This window comes from Hemiscyllium ocellatum, chromosome 28, assembly GCF_020745735.1.
Source record: "Hemiscyllium ocellatum isolate sHemOce1 chromosome 28, sHemOce1.pat.X.cur, whole genome shotgun sequence".
Classification (NCBI taxonomy): Eukaryota; Metazoa; Chordata; class Chondrichthyes; order Orectolobiformes; family Hemiscylliidae; genus Hemiscyllium; species Hemiscyllium ocellatum.
Window position 1 is genome coordinate 33,020,498 of NC_083428.1, and position 27,462 is coordinate 33,047,959.

General features: G+C 41.6%; 1 protein-coding gene across 1 annotated transcript in view; it reads left to right on the forward strand.

The window, feature by feature from the left end:
• The first annotated feature begins 16,590 nt into the window (after nt 1–16,590).
• The window catches only part of mydgf (myeloid-derived growth factor), a 47,437-nt gene continuing 36,565 nt past the window's right edge, over nt 16,591–27,462 (forward strand). Inside the window, exon 1 of the mRNA XM_060846292.1 lies at nt 16,591–16,778. Within this exon, the coding sequence (XP_060702275.1) occupies nt 16,638–16,778 (141 nt within the window). The 5' untranslated portion in view covers nt 16,591–16,637. The remainder of the gene's footprint in view (nt 16,779–27,462) is intronic.

Here is a 27,462-nt window from a genome sequence, read left to right on the forward strand (position 1 = left end):
AAACACCTCCACTGGCAGCTCAATCCATCTTCGTATCACCCTCAAAGGATAAAAATGTTGGCCCTCAGGTTCCCTTTTATTCTTTCCCCTCTAACATTAAACTGATGCCCTCCAGTCCTCGATTCCCCAGCCTGGGAAAAAGACTGAGCGCTTTCACCCTGTCCATGCCTCTCATGATCTTATACACTTCTAAAAGATCTCCCCTCAGTCTCCTATGCTCTAAAGAAAAAAGGCCTAGCTTGTCCAATGTCGCTCATGAGTCCTGGTAACATCCTTGTCAATTTCTTCTGTACTCTTTCCAGTTTAATAACATCCTTCTTCTAGCAAGGTGACCAAAATTGAACAGAATACTCCAAGTGCGGCCTCACCAATGTCCTATATAACTGCAACATAACTTCCCAACTTCTACACTCAATACCCCGACTGAAGGCTAGTGTGCCAAATGCCTTCTTCACTGCCCTGAATACCCGTGACTCCACTTTCAGAGAACCGTGCACCTGAACCCCAAGGTTCCTCTGTTCCACTACACTCCTTAAGGCCCTGCCATTCACCATGAATTTCCTACTTTATTCACCATAATCTAGATGTGGTGCAATTAATTCCTTGTATAGACGTCACTATTTTTCTGCTTCATTTCCTTAGAAATAAAGGCCAGCATACTGTTTGCTTCCTTACTACCAGTTGAACTTGTATGCTAGCTTTTGTAATTTATGCACAAGAACTTTGTGCTTTAGCTTTCTGCAGTCTATCTCTGTTTAAATTATATTCAGTTCCTTTATTATTCCTGCCTAAGTGCATAACCTCACATTTTTCCACATATATTCCATCGAGCAAGTTTTGGCACAATGACTTAACCTGTCTAAATCTCTCCACAGATTATTTGTGCTATCCTTACCACTTCTCTTCCCACCTATTTTCATATCATCTGTACGCTTGATGAGAATACATTCACCTCCCTCATTCAAATCATATATTTTGAAAATAATTATGGACCCAGCAATGATCCCTTTGGCAAGCCACTAATTACAAGTCATCTTCCTGAAATGCCCCTATCCCAACCTTCTGTCTTTTATCAATCAGGCAACTCTCTATCCGTGCTAATACACTACCTGCAACATCATGGGCTGTTATCTTATTCAGTAGCTTCCAAATCCAAATATATTTCATCTACTGCTTCCTCTTTATTAATCCTCCTTGTTATATCCCCAAATTTGTCAAGAATGATTTTTCCTTCATGAAACTATGCTGACTCTTCTTACTCATATTATGTATTACTAAATGCTTTGCTACTGCATTTATATAATATACTCTGACAGATGTTAAGCTAACTGGCCTATGGTTGTGAATTTCCTAGTTCTTTCCCTTTTTGAATAAAGGTGGTACATTGGCAGTTTTCTAATCCTCTGGCACTTTTCTAGAATCTAAGGAGTCTAAAGATTACTACCATTGCATCCACTATCTCTCTTCTTTTAATATCCTAGGATGCATCCCATCAGATCCAAGAGTCTTTAGCCTCATTAATTTCCTTAGAACTTTTTTCTTGCAATAGTTTTACATAGAACATTAAAGCGCAGTACAGGCCTTTCGACTCTCGATGTTGTGCCGCCCTGTCATACTAATTTGAAGCCTCCCACCTACACTATTCCATGTACATCCATTTGTCTGTTCAATGACAACTTAAATGCACTTAAACTTGGCGAATTTACTCCCATTGCAGGCAAAGCATTCCATACCCTTACTACTCTCTGAGTAAAGAAACTATCTCTGACATCTGTCTTATACCTATCTCCCCTCACTTTAAAGTTGTGTCCCCGCGTGTTTGTCGTCCCCTACTTGGAAAAAGGCTCTCCCTGTCCACCCTATCTATCCCTCTGATTATCTTGTCTCTATTAAGTCACCTCTCAACCTTCTTCTCTCTAACGAGAACAGCCTCAAGGCCCTCAGCCTTTCCTTGTAAGACATTCCTTCCATACCAGGCAATATCCTAGTAAATCTCCTCTGCACCCTTTCCAAAGCTTTCGCATCCTTCTTGTAATGCGGTGACCAGAACTGTACACAGTACTCCATATGTGGCCGTACCAGAGGTTTGTACAGCTGTAGCATAACCTCCTGGTTCCAGAACTCAAACCCTCTATTAATAAAGGCCAAAACACTATGCCTTCTTAACAACCCTGTCAATCTGGGTGGCAACTTTCAAGGATCTGTGTTCATGGACACCGAGATCTCTCTGCTCATGTGCACTCCCAAGAATCTTACCATTAGCCCAGTACTTTACATTCCGATTACTCCGTCCAAAGTGTATCACTTCACATTTGTCCACATTAATCTCCATTTGCCACCCCTCAGCCCAGCTCTGCATCTTATCTATTTCTCTCTGCAACCTACTACATCCTTCGTCACTATCCACAACTCCACCGACCTTACTGTCGTCCGCAAATTTACTAACCCACCCTTCTGAGCCCTCATCCAGGTCATTTATAAAAATAACGAACTTCAGTGGACCCAACACCGACCCTTGCGGTATGCCGCTAGTAACTGGACACCAAGATGAACATGTTCCATCAGCTACAACCCTCTGTTTTCTTTCAGCAAGCCAAGTTTTGTATTTATTTTTCTTGATTCTCTTTGAATCTTGATTATTTATCTTTGGAATGCTATCAATGTCTTCTGCCTGAAGACTGCTGCAATTATATATTCATCTTCTCTGCTATTTCTTAGTTCTCCATTAATGTTTCTCCAGAGTCAATTTCTATCATGTTCACTCTTTCTCTCTTTTTATATATATAAAGAAGGTCTTGCTAACCATCTTAACAGTGCCTGTGAGTTTACTCTCAAGTCTATTCTCTCCATTTTTTTGGTCACCTTTTCTTGGTTTTTAAAACTTTCCCAATCCTCCTGCTTACCACAATTTTTTGCCACAACATCAAAAAAAAAGCAAAGGCAGACAATCATAGAATCCCTACAGTGTGGAAACAGGCCATTCGTCCCAACAAGTCCACACTGAACTTCTGAAGAGTATCCCACCCAAAACCTTTCCTCTACCTTTACCCCTGACTGAAGCACCTAACCTACACATCCCTTAACACAATAGGCAATTTAGCACAGCCAATTCACCTAACATGCACATCTTTGGATTGTAGGAGGAAATCGGAGCACATGGAGGAAACCCACACAGACACGGGAGAATGTGCAAACTCCACACAGTCACCTGAGGCTGGAATCAAACCTGGGTTCCCAGTGCTGTGAGGCAGCAGTGCTAACTACTGAGCCACTCTGCTGCTCCAATTCTTTATCAGAACTCAAAACAGAAATAAAATCAAACACTTCTGAAATAGAAGTGAAGAGCTAGAAAGGAAGTGGAGAGGCAATATGTATTCTAAAATGGTCTACTATAGCTTCTATTTAAACATTTCTTACATGGTTTATTGTGTTTTTTTGTTGCCATTATTCTGTTTCTGGAGTCCAATACAAGTGTTAGTTATTTTATGTGAGTAGAGGAACATTCTGATATAAGTCACAAATTTAACTTGCATTTGTATGTATTGTATTTCCACATCCTGCCCTTGTAATGTCATTTATTACAGTAATTCAAGCTCGCCTTTTCAAAGTGTTTTACTATCCTTTAGAATTCTATAAAATATTTCAGCTGTATTATCCCATTGGTGAAGAATAGCTCATATGGGAAGCGGACTGAAGGACAGTCATCTAAGTGGAAATAATATTCCAGTGTATGGTTCAGGCAACTATATACAAGATCTTGTAGAGCTATGTCCTGTTCAGAGTCAATGAGCGTGAAACTGTGCTGCACTAAGTCAGTGTTTAGGGAATATAGGGATTTAATACCGAGAAACTGCACAACAAGAGTCGGCACCTTCGGAAGCAAAAAGAAGGTTTTTCTTTAAAACAAGAGAACTGTATGGCTTAGGGAATGAAGCTGCTGTTCATTAAATAGCTCAATGTATTTTCTGGACAGAGTATCTATTTCTCTTCAACCCAGTATGTTAACTCAACTGTTACAGGAAGGATCCAGATGTTAGTGGAAATGTGATGAGGTAAGAAAAGTCATCTGTTCAATGTTACAAAGTCAATGTTTACTCAGCTTAAGACAATCCTGGAAAACAGCTTTCAGTCTAATTTAGACAGGCATGCAAAAGGCATTTTTGCTTAGATTCTACCATGTATTTTAATTTATAGACTGTTAAGTAAACTCCTTCACTGGCATTACAGACAACTGGTGAATTTACAGACTTGAGGCCCAGATGCTATCAACAACTTCAGCCAATGTCTCAGAGAATTTTCTATAATTTGATAGTATTTCTTCTTTAAGGAAACTGTTAACTTGGTTCAAATCTAGTTCAAATTGATCACAAATATCTCCTCTCCCTGCTGGCTACGATGGCATGTGGGAAGACAGTTTCACACCAGATCCTTATGGTCTCAAAAACTACCACCAAACTAATTCTAATTAGAACTAAATATGTAAACTTATTCAGAGGTCACAAGTTGATTGGAGTGAAACACAAGGAAATGTTCCATCTGTACAACAGAAGGGGTGGAATGGAGAAAAATCTGGGAGAATCGAGCGACGAGTCCTTTCTTGACATTGCGAGCAAACGTGTGCAGTTTTAAATGGAGTTTTGAGTGTTGCCAGTAAATGGGGAGTTGACTATTAATGAAGATTATTGTTCGTTAATATTAAATTCTCACCTAATTGGTACGCAGACTCCTGCACAGAAATTAGACATCACAAATTCCCAACATCAAAATCAGAACTTTCAGCTTCAGAAACTGACTTTCAGAAACTCAGCTGCGATTCCAGCTTGTTTATTAAATTTTTTTGGATACCCTTACACTTCTGTGTTATGGACCAGGTCAGACTCCCTCAAAACATCCCAAGGCACCCCAGATACTAACTTTTTCTAGCTGTTTTAAGCAGGTAAGATGTGGATATTCCAGGAGTGTTGCAGCCGGCCCAAACACTTAGTTTTAAACAAAACATAATTTATTTACACACAAACAAAAGAAACTGAATTTAGAATAACATAATATTTGAAAACCCAATCAACTCTATTGCAACTCAATGATGCTGTTCCAAATGCTTGCAACATCCCCACAAACGCCCCCTTGGCAAAAAAAAGGTAAAATCAAACACAGATTCTTACAGGACAGATGTCAGAGAGAGAAAGGATCAACATGGAACTGCTTCTCTGGGTTCCCAGCTAAAACTTGACCAGCAGCTGCAAATAAAACAGCTTGCTAAAACCAAAACAAACCAAACAGGGAGAACTGTTCAAGTGTTTAAAAAAGAAAACACCTAAAACCTTCCTCAAGTAGATACTTCCAGATGTATTGGAATCTCTGCCTTTATGAGCCCTCTGAAAATAAAAACAAAGGACAGAATAACCTCGTTAAAGTTGCAGCATCGTCACACCTCCCCCTATGGCTTAATCTTAAAACCCCCTTATTCTAACACAGTTAGTACCCTACAACACATATACATTACATTGACTATAAACATGCAAACATGTATTACTACATTATGTTTGTTCCTGCCACCAAACGTCTCTGTTTCTCATCCAAGTCTCGATAACACATTGGCAATCACATTTTCCCGTCCTGGCACATGCACAATTTTCAAACTGAATGGCTGCAACAACAAGCACCACCTAAACAGTTTGGAATTTTTGTTCTTAAATTTCTCCACAAACTTCAATGGATTATCATCAGTATATATGATTGTCTCAGATACATAAACATTGAAATGTTATAATGCCAACACCAAGCTCAAAGCCTTCTACTCAACTGTCGAATATTTCTACGGATGAATGTTTAATTTCCTGGAGAAATATTTGATAGGTCTTTCTATGTTTAGATTAGATTAGATTCCCTACAGTATGGAAACAGATCCTTCAGCCCAACAAGTCCACACCGACCCTTTGAAGAATAACCCCCCGGACCCATTCCCCTATCCTATATTTACCCCTGACTAATGCACCTAACACTATAGGCAATTTAGCATGGCCAATTCACCTAACCTAGGTAAAAACAATGACTGCAGATCTGGAAACCAGATTCTGGATCAGTGGTGCTGGAAGAGCACAGCAGTTCAGGCAGCATCCAACGAGCAGCGAAATCGACGTTTCGGGCAAAAGCCCTTTATTCCTGATGAAGGGCTTTTGCCCGAAACGTTGATTTCGCTGCTCGTTGGATGCTGCCTGAACTGCTGTGCTCTTCCAGCACCACTGATCCAGAATTCACCTAACCTGCACATCTTTGGATTGTGGGAGGAAATTTTCTTTCCTTTCCTCACTGAAGGAAGCAGTTCCAACTTCAGCTTGACTGCTAATTCCAACAGCATTTCCTTGTTCACCTTTTGTAAAGCCTCCAGAGTCACTTCTTCCACCCCCAGAAAACTCTTCATGACTGAAAGAGCCATTGCCTCACCAAGCACTGTTTAGTCCAAGCAAATTCAACATCTGGAACAAAAAGAGACTAACACCTACCATTTGCCGCCTTTGAGTTCAACAACCCTAATCCCAAATCGGGACTATTGAACAAACACTACAAAAGAACCCCCAATCTGTTATTGACTAGGCCAGACCCCCTCAGAACACCTCAAGAAGGAGCCTAGACCTTAACTTATCTAGGTCATAGTCAAAGGGATGCACAGCACAGAAACAGACCCTTTGGTCCAACTTGTCCATGCAGACCAGGTATCCTGAATTCATCGAAACCCATTTGCCAGAATTTGGTCCATATGCCTCTAAACTATTCCCATTCATACACCCATCCTATGCCTTTTAAATGTTGTAATTGTACCAGCCTCCATCACTTCCTCTGGCAGCTCATTCCATATACGTACCGACCTCTGAAAAAGTTGCCTCCTGAGTCCCTTTTAAATCTTCCCCCTCACCTTTAATCTCTAGTTCTGGACTCCCCTGCGCTGGGGGAAAAAAAAACTTGGCTATTCACGCCATCCATGCCTCTCATGATTTTATAAACCTTTAAAAGGTCACCCCTCAGCCTCCGACACTCTAGGGAAAATAGCCTCTGCCTATTGAGCCCCTCCCGATAGTTCAAACCCACCAACCCTGACAACTTCCTTATGAATCTTTTCTGAAGCCTTTCAAGTTTCCTACAGCAGGAAGACCAGAACTGCAGGCTGTATTTCTGAACTGGCTGAACTAATGTCCTGTACAGCCACAACATGACCTCCCAACTCCTATACTTAATACACTGATCAATAAAGGTAAGCATACTTCACTATTTTGTCAACGTGCAACTCCACTTTCAAGGAACTATGAACCTGCACTCGAAGGTCTTTTTGTTCGGCAACACTCCCCCGGGTCCTACCTTAATTTTCTCCCTCCACAGGGTTGTTGATGCTCCATTATTGAACATTTTGAGGATTGGGACCTCTTGGGGAAATCGAGGGATGTGAAGTTTGAGCAGGGAAGTGAAGGTGAAGCTCAAGTTCAGTCACAATGGTCTCATTTGATACAGCGGGATGGTTAGGCCAAAGGGCCTGTACCTGCTGCTAGTTCCTGTGCTCTGAGTGGCTCGTTTCCTGGATCACTGGCATATGGAGACAGAAACTAGGGAAAGGAGAAAGTGGGGACTGCAGATGCTGGAGATCAGAGCTGAAAAATTTGTTGGAAAAGTGCAGCAGGTCAGGTAGCAAGTCCTGCTCCTTGAATGCTGCCTGACCTGCTGTGCTTTTCCAGCAACACAAACTAGGGTAAGCCAATTAGCCCTTCAAGCCTGTCTCACCACTCAATACGATCATGACTCCTCTGATTTTAACCCTGATGCTACAGTGAGATGTCTCAATACCCCACTCTCACCACCCCACAAATCGTGCTGCTGCCCATTGTAAGTGGAAAAAGCACGAGGGATGTGGGGTTCTCCCCATTGCCTTAGGGTGTGGGGGGTAGCCAATATCCATTTCCCACAACACCCTGTTCCCCTCTTCCCCTCACTTTACCATTTTGCAGGATCTTGATTTGCACTATTGGGCTGACAGCGTGACACCCTCTGAGATGCAGTGAGTCTCATATTCTGTCCATTCTCACCTGCGGTTTATTAAAGACTGACGACCTGGGGATTTTCACTGGTCCCACTAGGATTCTGCTATGCATGTACTGACAAGCACCTGAACATGACACAAAATACTCCAATGGTTTTATCTTTGTTTTAAACTGATTCATGGGATGGGGGTGTGGTTGGCTGGGCCCAGCATTTATTGCTTGTCCGTGCCCAGCATTTATTGCCTGTCTTTAGTTGCCTTCTTGAATCAACACGATCTGTGTGCTATGCCAAATGCTCTTGCAAAAGATCCGCATCTTTCTTACAAGTTGGAGGTGGTGGGGAGAGAAGAGATTATGGAGGTATGAATGACCACAGGTGTTTAAAGCAGGCGTAGAGTAGTTATTCCAGGAGTGATGCAGCTGGCCAAACCACTCAGTTTTAAACAAAACAGAATTTATTTACACACAAACAAAAGAAAACTGAATTTAGAATAACATAACTATTTGAAAACCCAGTCAACTCTATCGCAGCTTAATAATGCTGTTCCAAATACTTGTGACATCCCTATTAACACCCCCTTGACAAAAAAGGTAAAATCAACCATCGGCTCTTACAGGAGAGACGTCAGAGAGTGAGAGGATCAGAATGGAACTGCTTGTTTGGGTACCCAGCAGCATCTCTGGGTTCCCAACTAAAAACTTGATCAGCAGCTGCAAACAAAATAGCTTGCTAAAACCAAATCAAACCAAATCCTGAACTGTGAGTACTGGCCACTCAGTACTCCCCTTTCGTTGTACAAGCGTTTAAAAAAAAAAACACTTTAAAGCTTTCTCAAGTAGATATTTCAGACATATCAGAACCTCAGCTGAGGAGCAGGTGTATGGGAGAAGGATTCACATTTTTAGATCATTGGAATCTCTTTTGGGGTAGAAATGACCTGTACAAGAAGGATGGATTGCATCTAAATTGGAAGGGGACTAATATACTGGCAGGGAGATTTGCTCAAGCTGCTTGGGAGGATTTAAATTAGTAAGGTGGTGGGGTGAGATCCAGGGAGATAGTGAGGAAAAAGATCAATCTGAGAGTGGTAGTCTCAGAAGATAGTCACTGCAGGCAGGGCTAAGGTAGGACTAATAAATTAAACTGCATTTATTTCAATGCAAGGGGCCTAACAGGGAAGGCAGATGAACTCAGGGCATGGTTAGGAACATGGGACTGGGATACATAGCAATTACAGAAACATGGCTCAGGGATGGGCAGGTCTGGCAGCTTAATGTTCCAGGATACAAATGCTGCAGGAAGGATAGAAAGGGAGGCAAGAGAGAAGAGGGAGTGGTGTTTTGTAAAAGGATAGCATTACAGGTGTACTGAGGAAGGATATTCCTGGAACTACATCCAGGGAGGTTATTTGGGGGGAACTGAGAAATAAGAAAGGGATGATCACCTTATTGGGATTGTTTTATAGACCCCTTAATAGTCAGAGGGAAATTGAGAAACAAACTTGTAAGGAAATCTCAGCTATCTGTAAGAATAATAGGGTGGTTATGGGAAGGGATTTTAATTTTCCAAACATAGACTGGGACTGCCATAGTGTTTAAGAGTTTAGATAGAGAGGAATTTATTAAGTGTGTACAAGAAAACTTTCTGATTCAGTATGTGGATGTACCTACTAGAGAAGGTGCAAAACTTGACCTACTCTTGGGAAGTAAGGCAGGGCAGGTGACGGAGGTGTCAGTGGGGGAGCACTTTGGGGTAAGTGACCATAATTCCATTAGATTTAAAATAGTGATGGAAAAGGATAGACCAGATCTAAAAGTTGAAGTTCTAAATGGAGAAAGGCTAATTTTCATGGTATTGGGCAAGAACTTTCAAAAGCTGGTTGGGGCAGATGTTTGCAAGTAAAGGGATGGTTGGAAAATGGGAAGCCTTCAGGAATGAGATAACGAGAATCCAGAGAAAGTATATTCCTGTTCGGGTGAAAGGAAATGCTGGCAGGTCTAGGGAATGCTGGATAACTAAAGAAATTGAGGGTTTGGTTAAGAAGAAGAAGGATAGATCAAGTGAATCCTTAGAAGAGTATAAAGGCACTAGGAGTATAAAAGAGGAAAATCAGGAGGGTAAAAAGGGACATGAGATAGCTTTGGCAAATAGAGCTAAGGAGAATCCAAAGGGTTTTTACAAATACATTAAGGACAAAAGGGTAACTAGGGAGAGAATAGGACCCCTCAAAGATCAGCTAGGCAGCCTTTGTGTGGAGCCACAGAAAATGGGGGAGATACTGAACGAGTACTTTGCATCAATATTTACTGTGGAAAAGGACATGGAAGATGTAGAATGTAGGGAAATAGATGGTGACACCTTGCAAAATGTCCATATTACAGAAGAGGAAGTGCTGGATGTCTTGAAATGCTTAAAAGTGGATAAATCCCCAGAACCTGATCAGGTGTACCTGAGAACTCTGTGGGAAGCTACAGAAGTGATTGCTGGACTTCTTGCTGAGATATTTATATCAGCTATAGTCACAGGTGAGATGCCAGAAGACCTGAAGCTGGCTAACGTGGTGCCACTGTTTAAGAAAGGTGGTAAGGACAAGCCAGGGAACTGAAGACCAGTGAGCCTGATGTCAGTGGTGGGCAAATTGTTGGAGGGAATCCTGAGGGACAGGACGGACATATATTTGGAAAGGCAAGGACTGATTAGGGATAGTCAACATTTCTTTGTGCATGGGAAATCATGTCTCACAAACTTGATTGAGTTTTTTGAAGAAGTAACAAACAGGATTGATGAGCTATATGGACTTCAGTAAGGCGTTCAACAAGGTTCCCCATGGGAGATTGGTTAGCAAGATTAGATCTCATGGAATACAGGGAGAACTAGCCATTTGGATACAGAACTGGCTCAAAGGTAGAAGACAGAGGGTGGTGTTGGTGGTTTGTTTTTCAGACTGGAGGCCTGTGACTACTGGACTGCCACAAGGATTGGTGCTGGGTCCACTACTTTTTGTCATTTACATAAATGATTTGGATGTGAGCATAAGAGGCACAGTTAGTAAGTTTTCAGATGACACCAAATTTGAAGGTGTAATGGACAGCAAAGGAGGTTACCTCAGCTTACAACAGGATCTTGACCAGAGGCCAATGGGCTGAGAAGTGGCAGATGGAGTTAAATGTGAGGTGCTGCATTTTTGGGAAAGCAAATCTTAGCAGGACTTATACACTTAATTGGAGTGTTGCTGAACAAAGAGACCTTGGAGTGCAGGTCCATAGCTCCTTGAAAGTGGAGTACAGGTAGATAGGATAGTGAAGAAGGAGTTTGGTATGCTTTCTTTTATTGGTCAGAGTATTGAGTACAAGAGTTGGGAAGTCATGTTGCGGCTGTACAGAACATTGATTCGGCTACTGTTGGAATATTGCATGCAATTCTGGCCTCCTTCCTGTTGGAAAGATGTTGTGAAACTTGAAAGGGTTCAGAAAAGATTCAGAAGGATGTTGCCAGGGTTGGAGGTAGGGAGAGGCTGAACAGGCTGGGGCTGTTTTCCCTGGAGTGTCAGAGGTTGAGGGGTGACTTTATAGAGGTTTACAAAATTATGAGGGGCATGGACAGGATAAATAGGCAATGTCTTTTCCCTGGGGTGGGAGAGTCCAGAACTATAGGCGGTAGGTTTACGGTGAGAGGGGAAAGACATAAAAGACACCTAAGTGGCAACTTTTTCACACAGAGGGTGATATGTGTATGGAATGAGCTGCCAGAGGAAGTGGTACAACTGCAACATTTAAAAGGCATTTGGATAGGTATATGAATAGGAAGAGTTTGGAGGGATATGGGCCGGGTGCTGGCAGGTGGGACTAGATTGGGTTGGGATATCTGGTCGGCATGGATGGGTTGGACCGAAGAGTCTGTTTCCATGTTGTACATCTCTATGACTCTCTGACTCTGCCTTTATGACCCCTCTGACAAAATACTAAGGACAGAATAACCTTGTTAAAGTAGCAGGAGAAAGTGAGGTCTGCAGATGCTGGAGTATCAGAGCTGAAAATGTGTTGCTGGAAAAGCGCAGCAGGTCAGGCAGCATCCAAGGAACAGGAAATTCGACGTTTCGGGCATAATCCCATTCCTGATGAAGGGCTTATGCCTGAAACGTCGAATTTCCTGTTCCTTGGATGCTGCCTGACCTGCTGCACTTTTCCAGCAACACATTTTCAGCTTTGTTAAAGTAGCAACATTGTGTGAGAGTGAGAGTGAGTGTGTCAGTAAAAATATCATGGGCAAAACACTGTTATTCAACATTCCACCACCAGGACAATGTGGCCTAGGAGCCAGCAACAAGCATAGCCTGATAGGGCAATGCTTATGTGAAAGAAAAAGTGAAGGGGAGGGTAGGGTCAAGTCAAAATAGAATTAGAGGGAGTGACTCCTGCTCACTTCTTGCTCCACTAGATGGAGCAACAACATCTCAGAGCACGCATTGCATGAGCCCCTCATCCACGAAGCTTAGCATCCAAACACCGCACCATCTCTATCATCAAGATATGTATAGGGTTGACTTACATTACATCTCCACTCTTTAATGCTGCATTTTGGAGCACACTGGCATCTCTCATTGCCACAGTGCTGCAAGTACATTTTGTGTGCTCAGACAAGCACCAATTCACGGATTAGACCAAGTTGCATCTTACAGTTGCTTGCTTTCTCTCCTACTGCTCACTCACCTTGAGCCTACACAGATGTTAACAGCATTTCTGCCTTGCCTTCTGGCACAAACATAAAGCCAGGCAGCTTGTCATTGTTGTCTGCAGTCACCAGTGAAATACATGGGTACAGTGCTGGAAGTCACCATACTGCTTCAGTGTTATATCTACATATGTGCTAGCAGACACACATTGTATATGCTTGAATCAAACAGCCATGTCTCAAAGTTTGTGGGGGGAGTGGGGTGGTGTGTGTGAATGTTCAGTCACATCAAGGAAGATACCTTTTAGTCAGACTGATCTTGTGGGAAGATGTCCAATTTCAGCATCATCCAAACCACGAGGACCTCACTCTCCCTGTCTGCAAAGTGAGACACCGATTTCCACTTTTCACTTAAGTTTGGGGCAAATGTCATGAACATTCCCCATTCATGGTGGCTTGGCATTGCCAGTGCTTATCCAAGTTTGCAACAGCCTTTCATGCCTTGTTGAAGAACCATGACTTTAATGAATAACAGACCATGTCTGACAGTGAATAGCTTACTTTTGTTCTTAAATCCTCTGGATGTTCCAATGCACTTTGCCTCAAATGTATTAGTTTTAAAGTACAGCCTTTGTTAAACTGACAAACCAATTAATCTCATTTGGCTGCTTTGAGTTGAGGAAGGACTATTGACCAGGGTACCAAAAAGAATTTTGATTTATGACATCCAACTGTAGAGGTGATCTGGCCTTGTTTTCATGTATAGCCGCATGTATGAGAATGCTGTGCTTCCTCAGAACTGCATTGTCTGTAATGGCCCATCATTTTAGTCCTGGCATCAAAGTCTGTTCCCACCCCTCTTAATTCCTTCAACAACTTCCTCCCTTGTGTGTTATCCAATTTTCCCTTAAATGCATGTTTGCTATTCACCAAAACTATGTTTGTGGTAATAAGGTTCATATTCTTCCCATGTTTCAGGCAAAGAAATAACATAGAAGCATACTTGATGTTTACATGTTAGTGACTGACTTGGTAGCACTTCTCCCTGCACTAGGGCACCTCTTGAGCCAAGCTCAGCAAATCCAACTTTTAACAGATTACGAGGTGACTTTGGTCCATCCGAAGCTAAAATATTGGCTTGTTTCTGTTCTTTGAACACCCACGGTACCAAAATAAAAGATTGTTTTCTGTACAAAAATTAAATCCACAGTTAAACAAAGAGCCAGTACCGATACAATCAGCCCATTGATTTCTCTTAGTGCTTTGTGAGTGGTGATCCATTGCTTCTGGACAATCCAAGTACAAATAGTGACATTCTTCAAAATATTAATCTGGAGAAAGATTCCCTCAAAAAAAGTGTGTAACTTGGAAGTGTTGATGTCCAAAGAAATTTGGACATGCTTGTGAAAAGTACACAGAAAATTAACATGCAAGCACAGCAAGCAATTAGGAAGGCAAATGACATGTTGACCTTTATTGTAAGGGGTAGTACAGGAATAAAGATGTGTTGTTACAGGGTTTTGGGGAGACCACATCTTGGACATTGTATGTAGTTTTGGTCACTGGATTTAAGCTATACTGCTTAGCAAATATTCACTAAATTACTACCTGGGATGAAGGGATTGTCCTATGATGAAAGATTGAGCAAACTGGATCAAACTTTCTGAGGTTTAGAAGAATGAGAAGAGATCTCATTGACATATACAGGTTTCTGAAGGCACTTGATAGGATAAATGCTGATAGTTTGGTTCCACTGGTCAGGGAATTGCAGGATAAGAGGCAGGATAATTTAGGATAAATGGGAGGTATTGCATTCTGGAAAAAAACAAACAAGGACAGGACTTATACAATTAATGGCAGGGCCATGGGTGGTGTTGCAGAACTGAGAGACCTAAAGGTTCAGCCACATAATTCTTTGAAATTTGCATCACAGGTAGACAGGATGGTTAAGAGGTGTTTGGCATGCTTGACTTCATTGCTCAGCCTTCTGAGGATAGGAGTTGACAAAATCATTTTGAGGTTGTACAGGACATTGGTGAGGCCTCTTCTGGGGTACTGTGTGCAGTTCTGGTTGCTCTGATGTAGGAAGATTATTATTAAATTGGACAGAGTTCAGAAAAGAGTTACCAGGATATTACTGGTGTTATGACATGGTGGTGAACCTTTCTGTTAATTAAACCAAACACTCAGAAAAGCTTGCCTTGCCTCGTAATCTGTTAAATACGAGTGACAGAGAACTCCCAAATTCTGCTATTTAAAGAAAATAATATCAATATATTCTTTAACTCATAAAGTGAACATTAAACAACAACTATTTACAACTCTAAGCCCCCTTTCTCTTAACTGCTTATTATCTGCCTCCAACTCTATAACAATATATGGTTTCAATAAAAAAAATTATTAAAATTACATCAACTACACAGCGGCTGTCGTCTCCGGTATCTTTCTTCTTTCAACTGAAGATCTCCCTGGGTCATCATCTTTCTTTTTACTGTGTAGTGTTTCATATGAAAAAGGTAATTTTGATAGCGTTTTGTTAGCAGTTACTCTCTGTCTTTCAAAATGCCTGCTTCTTTATGCTACAAACATCAGATAGTTTCATTGATTCAAGGTTGGCAAAAACAACAAATTTAAACTCGATTGAGTTTTAGTACCCTGAGGCATAATTTAAAATGGTTGGCTAAATTCGAATTGTTGTCAAAACAGCAACCAAAACTCAGACATTCATTTCACAACCAAACATTATATATTTTCAATTTTCCAGTACACCCTGAGACTGCTAACTAGTCATATGACAGGTGCTTATAATCTCTCAGTGCAAAACAGCATTCACTCTCTCTTAAAAGTACAGTACACACCTTCAACTTCATAACACTGGAAATGGAAGGTTTGAGATAGAAACACAGACGGGAAAGACTGGTACGTTTTTCACTGGAGCACAGGAGGTTGAGGGGTGACCTTATTGAGATTTATAAAATCATGAGGGACATGGATAAAGTGAACAGCAAGGGCCTTTTCCTTAGGGTGGGAGAGATCAAAACTAGGGGGCATAATTTTAAGTGAGAGGAGAAATATTTAAAGCGGACGTGAAGGGCAACCTTTTCAGAGTGACTTGTTTGTGGACTGAAGTACCAGAAGAAGTGGTGGATGCAGTTTTGCTTACAATGTTTAAAAGCCGTGAGGAGGAGCCGGTATTGCACTGGGTTGGACAAAGTTAAAAATCACACAAAAATCTTAAGAACGTGACTTAAAAGAAGATCTGGGATACATATTAATGAACCGAAACTGGCAACCCATTCTAAAAGAGGAAAGACTTAACAACAATCAAGAGTTGTTTAATATATCATTTTAGTTGCATGACACGGTCATCCTTTACTATAAATTCTGTCTTATGTCCTGCTTCACAGCTACCTGATGAAGGAACAGCGCTCTGAAAGCTAGTGCTTCCGAATAAACCTGTTGGACTATAACCTGGTGTTGTGTGATTTTTTAAAAAAAAAACTTAGAAGCCATTTCGAAAAGTTTATACAGAGGCAATTTTGGAGCAATATGAGCTACACGCAGGGAGATGGGATTAGTTTAGTTTGGGAACATGGTCAGTGTGAATTAGTTGAAAGGCAGGGTCTGTTTCAGTGAAGCAAAAACAACAAATGCTGGAGATCTCAGCAGGTCAGGCAGCACCCATTGAAAGGAAGCTAAAGTTTTGAGTCTCGATTACTCCCCATCAGAGCTAGTTTAGTAATTTGCTCCTACCTGGGGTCTGTTTCCGTGCTGTAATGTCTCTATCCTCATTATTTGCTTACCCCTACTCGTTGTGGCATGAGGGCAGCTATTTCGAGAACGCCCGTCCGCTGGGTTGAATGGCACGAGGGTGTTGCCGTCAGTAGCATGGCGGTTGCGCAGTGAGGCGCAGGCCGCTGTTCAGAGCAAGAGGTGCAATGGCATGGGCCGGGCACGCGCTGGGGCTGGCCGTTATTTTGATTTGCGCGGTCGGCTCGAGCGGCGCGGCCGGGCTCTCGCGCACGGGGAAGTTCGATGTCAGGCCGGGGGGCTTGGTGCACTCGCACAGTGAGACACTGGTAAGAGAACTGCTGCTGTTGATGGGGCTGAGGAGCTGGGCCATAGGCCTCCGGCACACCAGAACATGGACTGCCAGGGCTTCAGCTAAGGCTGGAGCCGCCACGTCAGCCCTTGTCCGAGGAGGCCCTGGCAATGACATTCGAAACTTCATTCCCTGAATCCAGCAATGCACTCGGACTAAAGCCATCTTCCCATTTTGCAGCCAGGTGTTGTGGAGCAGCATGGACTGGACGCAAATTGCATGCATTTATATAGCACCCTTCACCACCATCGGGCGGGCTCAAGCCTTTTATCGAACTGCCGAATTTTTTTTTAAAAGTCGACGGTAATTTAGCAAATGTCAAAGTCAATGTGCACACAGCAGAATCCCGTACCAAACAATGCGACAATCAGTTTGAAATTCATTGAGGGATATACTGTTCAGGATATCAGGGATAATCCCGGCTCCCTTCCAGATAGTATCCCGGAACTGGGCCTGCATTATTTGGTGTTTAGAGGAATGTGAGAGTCAATCTTGCACTTAGTCTTGGTGATAGACTAGATCCAGAAAGGATGTTACCCCTGACAGTGGAGTCTGGAACCAGGGAACACAGTTTCAGGATAAAACCCACTGAGTGTCAGGTGAGGAAGAACTTCTTGCATCAGAAGGTGATGAACATTTGGAATTCTGAGGGTTTTGGAACCTCAGTCATTAAGTTCACGATAGAGATTGGTAGATTTAAAGGGTACAGGGATCTGAGAGGATTGCATCATTGAGGTGATAATTAGCTGTGATTTAGAATGTGAAGAAGGTTCTGGGCCGAATGGCTTCCTATATTTCTGTCCTCCACGTTGAGCAGTTGCATATCATTGATCAGTTGTGTCTGGGTGCGCTACATTATCTGATAACTGACACATGGCAGTCAGAGAAAATGCTTTTAAGACATTCTCAAAGCCTAACTGAAATGACTTCTGGGTCAGGTGGAGATGAGGCTGACACCTGGGTCAGGTGAATTGGCCATGCTAAATTGCCCATAGTGTTAGGTAAGGGGTAAATGTAGGGGTATGGGTGGGTTGCGCTTCGGCGGGTCGGTGTGGACTTGTTGGGCCGAAGGGCCTGTTTCCACACTGTAAGTCTAATCTAAAAAAATCTAAAAAACCTCTTGGCCAGGACCACCCACACTGATGATGAAACATCTGCAAAATTGGAAGCATTTTACTTTAAGTGGAGGTTAGGTGTAAACAGCAGAAAGACTATGCAAAAATCAGGCATTCCATTCAGCTGACTCATCAAACAACACACACCTCATCTGTGGCAAGGTGTGTGGCTCCAGCATTGGATTTTGTAGATAATGTCCAGACCCATTATTCCTGATGAAGGTCTTTTGCCCGAAACGTCGATTTCGCTGCTCCTTAGATGCTGCCTGAACTGCTTTCCAGCACCACTAATCCAGAATCCCATAGTATCTGTGTAGAAGAAAGTCACCCTTGGTCATGATAGGCTGCTTAAGAAGAGAAAGGAATTTCTGGAAAGTAACTTGATACAGTCTTTTGAATATTAAGTTGAGAATTGCCACCAGTGGAGATGAGGCTGACACCTAGGAACAGCCAAAACAAAATGGTGAATAAAATACGCTCATGCTCCTCCTCTTCCTCCTTTTTGTTCCTGCTCCTGCCACGGGCCCTGAGTGGGTGGTGAAGAAATCCCAACAGTGATCACTGAGCCTGATCCCTGAAGGAGCAATAAGGTGTGCTGGAGTATTCAGCTAGTATGCTGCTGAACCTGCATGGGTACTTTTGAGTTGCAGGAAAAAGGTTTATCTTCACATGACCAATCAAATCTGTGCTGAAAAATGTGTTGCTGGAAAAGCGCAGTAGGTCAGGCAGCATCCAAAGAGCAGGAGAATCGACGTTTCGGGCATGAGCCCTTCTTCAGGAGTAAGGAAAGTGTCATTCCTGAAGAAGGGCTTATGCCGGAAACGTCGATTCTCCTGCTCTTTGGTTGCTGCCTGACCTGCTGCACTTTTCCAGCAACACGTTTTTCAGCTCTGATCTCCAGCATCTGCAGTCCTCACTTTCTCCAATCAAATCTGTGTTCAGTATATAGCACTTAAATGCAAATCCCTTAATGATCCCTTTAAGTGAAGAACTTTTACATGCACGTTGACGTGGGAAGATTAATACAGGCTTAAACCTTGCTGAAATATACAATAAGCATTTAGCTCTAATATAGGAAGAGCATTTACAGGACAGAAGGACCAAGTCATTGTCAACATAACTTCACTTGATGAGAGTAGGCTGGTGTGGTGCTCATTGACCATGTTGAATTCATTCTGCTTTTTGAGTAGACAATTTTGTTGACAACCTATTCCAATTTTATTATCTGAAAAGTGTTTAAAAATGAGGACATAAAGTCAAGCATAGATGCAAAGTTAAAAAAGGGATAGTGTCCAGTATGAAGGGAATATAAAACTTAACTCCTTGGATATTTTAATCTGAAACTACAATTCTCTAATTAATGACTTCTACCCTGAACAGTAATGAGTATTTTAGTTGTCCTTTGTGTTCTTGTTGTTCCTTTATAATCACTGGGCATTTTCCTTTGAGAAGTGAACATTCTTTACTGCTGGTACCAGTCACAAATCCATATGTCCAGCTCTGTCAGAAATAGTGCCCTGAAATGTCAGCGATGTATTTCAATGTCTGAGTTTATTACTTCCAAGGTTGATAAATGGCACGTGAAGCCTTTTATCTCAAATATGTGAAACTTATGTAGATGTAAATCAAAATAGGCCTTTTCATACCTGATGAGATGAGCTATATTGTTTCTTTTGATAAAATGTTAACTTCAATTCAGACAATTTTGTTTATTCCACATTATTTTCACAAAGTTCAGTTGACTGGTGTGATCAGTTGATTGACTTAACAGTCAGTCAATGGTTTCTCTTTTAGTCTATGAAAGGTCCTAAGTCTTAAAATTGGATCAAATCGTACAAAAATCAGTCCATATTTTATTGCTAACATGACATTATACACAATTAAATGTAGATATCCAGAAGATGTGAATTGTTAATCCATAGGGTGTACTGTTGATGTATCTCAGTCTGTAATAAGTTAGATTAGATTAGATTCACTATAGTGTGGAAACAGGCCCTTCGGGCCAACCAGTCCACACCGACTGTCCGAAGAGTAACCCACCCAGACCCATTTCCCCTCTGACTAATGTACCTAATGCTATGGGCAATTTAGCATGGCCAATTCACCTGACCTGCACATCTTTGGACTGTGGGAGGAAACCAGAGCACCCAGAGGAAACCCACCCAGATACAGGGAGAATGTGCAAACTCCACACAAACAGTCGCCTCCGCTGGAATCGAACCTGGGATCCTGGTGCTGTGAGGCAGCAGTACTAATCACTGAGCCACCGTGCCACCCCATAAAATTAGATTAGATTTCCTACAGTGTGGAAACAGGCCCTTTGGCACAACAAGTCCACACCAACCCTCTGAATAGTGCACCAAACACAATGGACAATTTAGCATGGCCAATTCACCTGACCTGCACATCTTTGGACTGTGGGAGGAAACTGGAGCACCCGGAGGAAACCCACACAGACATGGGGAGAATGTGCAAACACACAGACAGTTGCCCAAGACTGGAATCAAAGACTGTGAGGCAGCACTGCTAACCACTGAGCCAGCATGCTGCGCTAAAATTATCTTAGTACTGCACTGTTTCAGCCTGGATTATATGTTTAGATTAGATTCCCTACAGTGTGGTAACAGGCCCTTCATCCTAACAAGCTGAAAATGTGTTGCTGGTTAAAGCACAGCAGGTTAGGCAGCATCCAAGGAACAGGAAATTCGACGTTTCGGGCCAGAGCCCTTCATCCTAACAAGTCTATACCGACTCTCTGAAGAGTAACCCATCCTCCCTTTGACAAATGCACCTTACACTATGGGCAATATAGCATGGACAATTCACCTGACCTGCACATCTTTGGACTATGGGAGGAAACTGGAGCACCCAGAGGAAACCCAAGCAGACACAGGGAGAATGTGCCAACTCCACACAGTCACTCAAGGCTGGAATTGAACCTGGGACCCTGGTGCTGTGAGGCAGCAGTGTTAACCACTGCCACCATGCTGTTAGATTCCCTACAGTGTGGAAACAGGCCCATTGGACCAACAAGTCCACACTGACCCTCCAAAGAGTAACTCACCCAGACCCATTTAGCTCCGACTAATGCACCTAACACTATGGCCAATTCACCTGACCGATACATCTTTAGACCGTGGGAGGTAACCGGAGAACCTGGAGGAAACCTATGCTGATAAAGGGAGAATGTGCAAACTCCACACTGACGGTTACCCAAGACTGGAATCAAACCTAGGACCCTGGTGCTGTGAGGCAGCAGTGCTAACCACTGAGCCACCGTGCTGCCCTATAATTAAAAATCATAATTTTTCTGCAGGTTAGATGCTGGGAGGTACATCTTTTTAAGTTTTGGGATAGGTTGCCAATAAAATTGCACAGGTACACCTACTTAAAAAAAGCAGGACAAATCCAACATGCCCAATTAATGCCACACCAGTCTACCCTCATCAAGTAAAGTGATGAATCAGTCGTCATAATGCTGTCAAGCAGCGCTTGCTGAGCAATAACCTGCTTAGTTTGGGTTCTGCGAGACCACTCTACTCCTGACTCCATTTTTGGTTTTGGTTTAAATATCACAAAAGATCTGAATTCCAGAGTGACTGCACTTGACATCATGCTGCATTTGACAGTGTGGCATGAAGGAGCCCTAGCAAAACTGGACTGAATGGGAATCAAGAAAAATTTTTTACAGTTTGGAGCTATACCTAGCAGAAAGGATTGATTTCAGTTCCAGAACACCCCTAAGAGTTACTCAGGGTAGTGTGGTAGACCCAACAACTGCGTCATCAATGACCTCCACCCACTTCAAAAGTCAGAAATGGGAACATGTAAAATAATCAGCACCATTTGTGACCTTTCATTCTGAAAGTGTCCATGACCAGATATCTCCAGACCTGCACCAGATTTGGGCTGACGTGGCAAGTAACATTTTCACCACGCAGGTGCCGAGCAATGACCACTGAGCAGGTGTAGGCCATTCATCCCGTTAAGTTTGCTCTGTGACCAAGGTGCTGGAGAAATTCAGCAGGTGTGGTAACATTTGTAGAGAGAAAAATGGTAACGTTTAGATTCCAGTGACCCTTTGTCTGAACCCATTTTAATTAATATGCTGTACCACTTAAAACGATCTTGAATGATCGGTTTTTTTAAATGCTTTTGCCTACTCTATCCCTTTAACTGTTTACACCATTGATCAAAAATCTATCAACTTCTACTTTAAATATACTCCGAGGACTGAGCTTGCACAACCCTCTGGGATAGATGATTCCAAATATTCACTACCCTCTAAGAAAGAATAAATTCTCCTCCTCAGTCAAAAATGATATCCTCATTTTTAGATTATATATTCTGGTTCTAGACTCTCAAGGGGCCATTCTACTTTTCCATGCCTAGATCATGCCAGTTTGTCTAGTTTCTCTTTATAGGACAGTCCTGTCATTCCCAGGAACTGGCTTGGTGAACGTTTGTTGCAATTAAGGAGATTGAAATTGTGCACAGAATCTCAATCCTTCTACCAATAAAACCTAACACATTGTATGCTTTCTTAACAGCACTATCAGCCTGGGTGGCAACTTCTTGAAATCTATGTACGTGGACACCAAGATCCCTCTGCACATCCATACTACCAAAGATCTTTCCATTGATCCAGTATTCTGTCTCCCTGTTATTCTTCCCAAAGTGAATCACCTCACATTTAGCTGCATTGAACTCCATTTGCTACTTTTCAGCCCAATTCTGCAGTTTATCCAAGTCTCCCTGCAACCTGCAACATTCTTCTACATTGTCCACCACTCCACCGACTTTAGTATTATCTGCAAACTTACTAACCCGTCCACCTATGCCTGTGCCCAAGTCATTTATGGAAATGACAAATACTAATAGTCCCAAAATAGATTCCTTTGGCACACCGCAAGTAACCGGATTCCAGGCTGAATATTTTCCATCAACCACTACTCGTTGCCTTCTTACAGAAAGTAAATTCCTCATCCAAAATGCTAAATCGCCTTCAATCCCATGACTCTGCATTTTCTCCAATAGCCTACCATGTGGAACCTTCTCAAAGGCTTTACTGAAATCTATGTACACCACGTCAACTGCCCTACCTTTATCGACATGCTTGGTCATCTCAAAAAAAGCTCAGAGGTTTCTGAGACACGACCTGCCCTTGATGAATCCATGTTGACTATTTCAATCAAATTGTTGCTTGCTAGATGATTGTAAATCGCAAGTAACCAGATTGGTCATCTTGGGATCCTATTAATGTCCTCTCATTTGTCTTAGCCAAATGTTTCCTTTTCATGTATCAGTAGAAGCTTTTATTTCCCACTTGCTAGATTGCATTCATATTTTCTTCCTTTCCTTTTCAGTTTTTTGGTCCTCCTTTGCCAATCTGAAAAACTTGCCAATGCTTAGACTTATTACTATTTCATGACACTTTTTAAGCTTTTTAATCTTATGCAATCTTTAACATACTTTGTCAGCTGCAGTTGACTTACATATTTGAGGCTGTGCCCTTGAAGGAAGGTGCAGTTGTTGCAAGCCATGCAATTGGTTTTTCAGAACTCTTCAACATTGATGTGCAGTCATGCTGTTTGATGTATTTCTCCAATTCAGCTCACCCAATGTGTGACAAACCTTTCACAGTTTCCCTATTGAAAATTAATATCCTTGCTTCAAATTGGACTACCTATTAAATTCAATAAGATTGTGATTGCTCATCCCTTGAGGTAATTTTACAAAATTTAGTTAGTCTAGTTTCATTACATCATACTAGAAATAAAATAGCCTTCCTTCTAGTTGGCTCCTTAAATGCTGCTGTGGAAACCCATCCCCAAGATGCTTCAGAAATTCAAGCTCTATAGCTATTCAGTTGGCATCACTAACAAGAGAATATACCATCACTCCTTGACATTTAAGGGTATTACCATCACTGAATGCCCCACCATCAACATCCTCAAGTTTACCATTGACTAGAAACTAAACTGGACTAACCATAGAAATACTGGTGGCTATGTGAGCAGTCCAGAATCCTATAGCAATTAACTCACAATCTCACTTCCCAACTTTTAGTCATCCATATGGCACAAATCGAGAGTGTGATGGAGTGCTTAACATTTACCTGGATCAATGCAGCTCCATTTACACTGAAGAAGTTTGACTCCATCCAGGACGAAGTAGGCCACTTGATTGTGAATGTTGTACCATTTACACACACTGCTACTTGCTCAGGGCAGTTTGTACCACCTACAAGATGTACTGCAGAAACTTTTCAAGGCTCCTGAGATAGCACCTTCCAAACCCATGATCAGTACCACCTAGAAGGGCAAGGACAGTAGATACCTGGAAATGTCACTTGCCACCTGACTTGGAAATAGATCACCACTCCTTCACTGTTACTATGTCAAAATCTTGGAACTCCATCCCAACAACATTGTGGGTCCAAGTACAGCAAATGGATTGCAGCTTAGCACCACCTTCTTGAGGACAACTAGGAATGACAGTAAATGTTGGCCAAATCATTGATGCCCACATCCCTTGAAGGAATAAAAAGAAAACAGGCAGTCTGGTCAATCAGAAAATATTTAATTCTGGTCATAATTCTGTACAAAGAAATTATTTTGAAATCTACTCCTTAGATTTTTAATGACCCGCGTTAAATTGATGGAAGACCACTGACTCTTCAATGCGATAAAATAGACTTTCTTTACTTACCTCTTCTTAACATAAAACACTTAACATAAAAACTCAGTCGTCTCTTTTACTGCTTGGCAAGCTGTAACTAGTGGAGTGACATGGGGTCCCCAACAATTTACAATCTACTTTAATTACTTGGATACAGGTAGAATATACTATAGCCAGATTTGTAGATGACACTGTAATGGGTGGGAAAGTAAGTTGCAGTGAAGGAATAAGAAATTTATTAATGGGTACGAATAAGTTGGGTGAATGCTGGCGGAGTTTAATATGGATGTGAGAGGATCCATTTTGGTCTGAAGAATAAAAAGACGAATTATCCAAATGGAGGGAAACTTCAAAGTGTTTCGGAGCAGGGAGAGCTGGGTGTCCTGCGTGAATGCTAGTTTGCAGGTACAGCAGATAACCAGGTTTTGACATTTATCACTAAAGGAATGTAATATGAAGGTAGGGAATTGTTGATGGGATTATATAAGGTATTGGTGAGATTGCATCTGTGTACTGCATACAATTTTGATCCCTCTTACCTGTGGAATATGTAATTGCCTTGGAGGCAGTTCAGGGAAAGGGTGCCAAATTAATTCTAGAAATGAAAATCTAGATTTATGGGAAGAGATTGAGTAGTTTAGGCCCATATACTCGTTAGAAGAATGAGAGATGATCTAATTGAGATACATAAGATTCTAAAGATGATTGACAAAAGTAGACAGAAGATGTTTCTTTTTGTGTGGTAATTTAGAACAAAGGCATAGTTTTAGGCTAAGGAGTGGCAGATTTAAAGCAGATAAATTATAGGGAGTCCCCAATTATTTTTTTCTTTTTTTTTGAAAGCTTGTACTTTCAAACATAATCCTCAACAGGGATGTATTGATATTAATTTTAAAGACGTGACACAGGAGCATTTCACCTGTACTTATGGACAGCAAATTATGTTATTCTGTAGTGTGTTCTGACGTATATAAATCAGTTTACGAATGAACTTGTGAACGGAATCCGTTCGCAACCGTAGTTTCTCAAAGTCTGTGGTATTCACTATCTCGGAGGCTGGTGGATTCTGGATCACTGAATAAATTGAAAGAGGAAATGACAGATGATTAATTAAAAATGAGTTAAAGGGTTTCGGGGAGTGGCAGGAAAGGGGAGATCGGGCCATGATGAGGTCAGCCATGATCGTATCAAGGCACAGCTTGTGGCATTGATTTGCCTATTTCTTTTTCAGTTTCTTATGCAGTTTTTGCAATGCCAGTACTAAAACAGAAATGATTTCCAAATGTCCAATCAATTATCATTCACCTTCCTCATATTTGGGTGTTGGTGAGGGCTCAAAATACATGGGCATATGCACAAATTTGCCTCCAACCTCCGAAGTGCTCATGAAAATTCAGAACTTACTCCCCAGTAAGTAGAATGGAGGGAATCTGAGGTGTTCCTCCTCCAAACATAGGCTGCTTCTCTCCTGTAGTTTTTGTTGATAGATTGTCATAAGGAGGAAGCTACAAATGGTATGGGGAAGCAGAGAGGCTGCAAGAGAGGGAAAGCAGTTTTAAACCTGTCAGCAAATACTAGGCCAATGGGTCACGTAAAGTTGAAACCACCGAGAGAATGAATTCCTTCCAAAATAGTGTAGAATCTTTGGTGCATAAGTTCAAGATCTACTGTATGAGAAAAAGTTAGTGTCTTCCATTGTATTAAGTACAGCCAATTGTTAAATGAGATACTGAGACTGAGATTTAGTAAAATTAATAGTAATCTCTGTTCACAATGTCCCAGCTTTGTATGTATGCATTGAAAATAAATGGCTTTTATTGTGCACAGAAGTGTAAGTCAGTTGATTTGGAAAAACAATCATCTGTTAATTTATGTCTGTTGTCCTGTGTCAGTTTACGTACTGTGGTGTCACGGGATTTAATGTTTGTATGCTATGGCTATAGGTTTAATGAGGATTGATAATTTTTGAGGATATTGATTAATTCATTTCATTCTGCTTCTGTGAGAGTTTATGTCAACACAAGTAAATAAGGCATTGTTAGTATGAGACAACATCACCTAATAAATCAGTGAGAGTGGCAAAGGAGTCTGCGAAAACCAAAAAGATAGCCTGGAGAACATCTTACAAACAGCCATTGAAACGTAAATTATTTTGTGTCCCACTATATGTATTCTTTGGCTTAAATATTCTTTGTTTATTGGTGTGTACAAACATGAAATATATCATTTCACATACTCTTGTTACTTGTGAGCTTTTATGCACTTATTTAACTTTTCGCTTTTTTGACTTTATCTATCTACGGTATCTATCACTTGGACTTTTGGGAAGTTTTGTATTTGTAACTTTCAATCTTTCTCTCATAATATCCTTTAGCAGTCAGCATTTAAGTTGATATTCTCAAACCTTCCATTGTCTTCTTGCACAAACTTATGAACAGTATTGAATTGCATTTGCAACCAAGTCATTTGTTCTGACGATCTGCCTATCTGCCCTTCTCATCAAAGGACAATTCTTGAATCTCCTGTTGATATGTTAGCCAGGCCTCCCTGATTAGCCAAGTTAACAACCCCAATCAAGGATCTCAACGTCAATGAGACTCACCTAGTCTTGGTTCCAATCACTACAGTGGCTATATATTTGCTAGTATTATGTCCCATTGAGGCATGATGGTGCCAAATGGCCTACTCCTCCTATTTCTCATATTTATATGTCAAAGTTTGATTTCATTTCATATACTGAGAAGAAATGAGAGTCCTCTCCAACCAATTTTCTTTTCATTTACCAATCTGTGCAACATTATTAAATCTAATCATGTAATTCCATTAGCCAACACCTATCTGCCACATTTCTACTTCCCATATGCT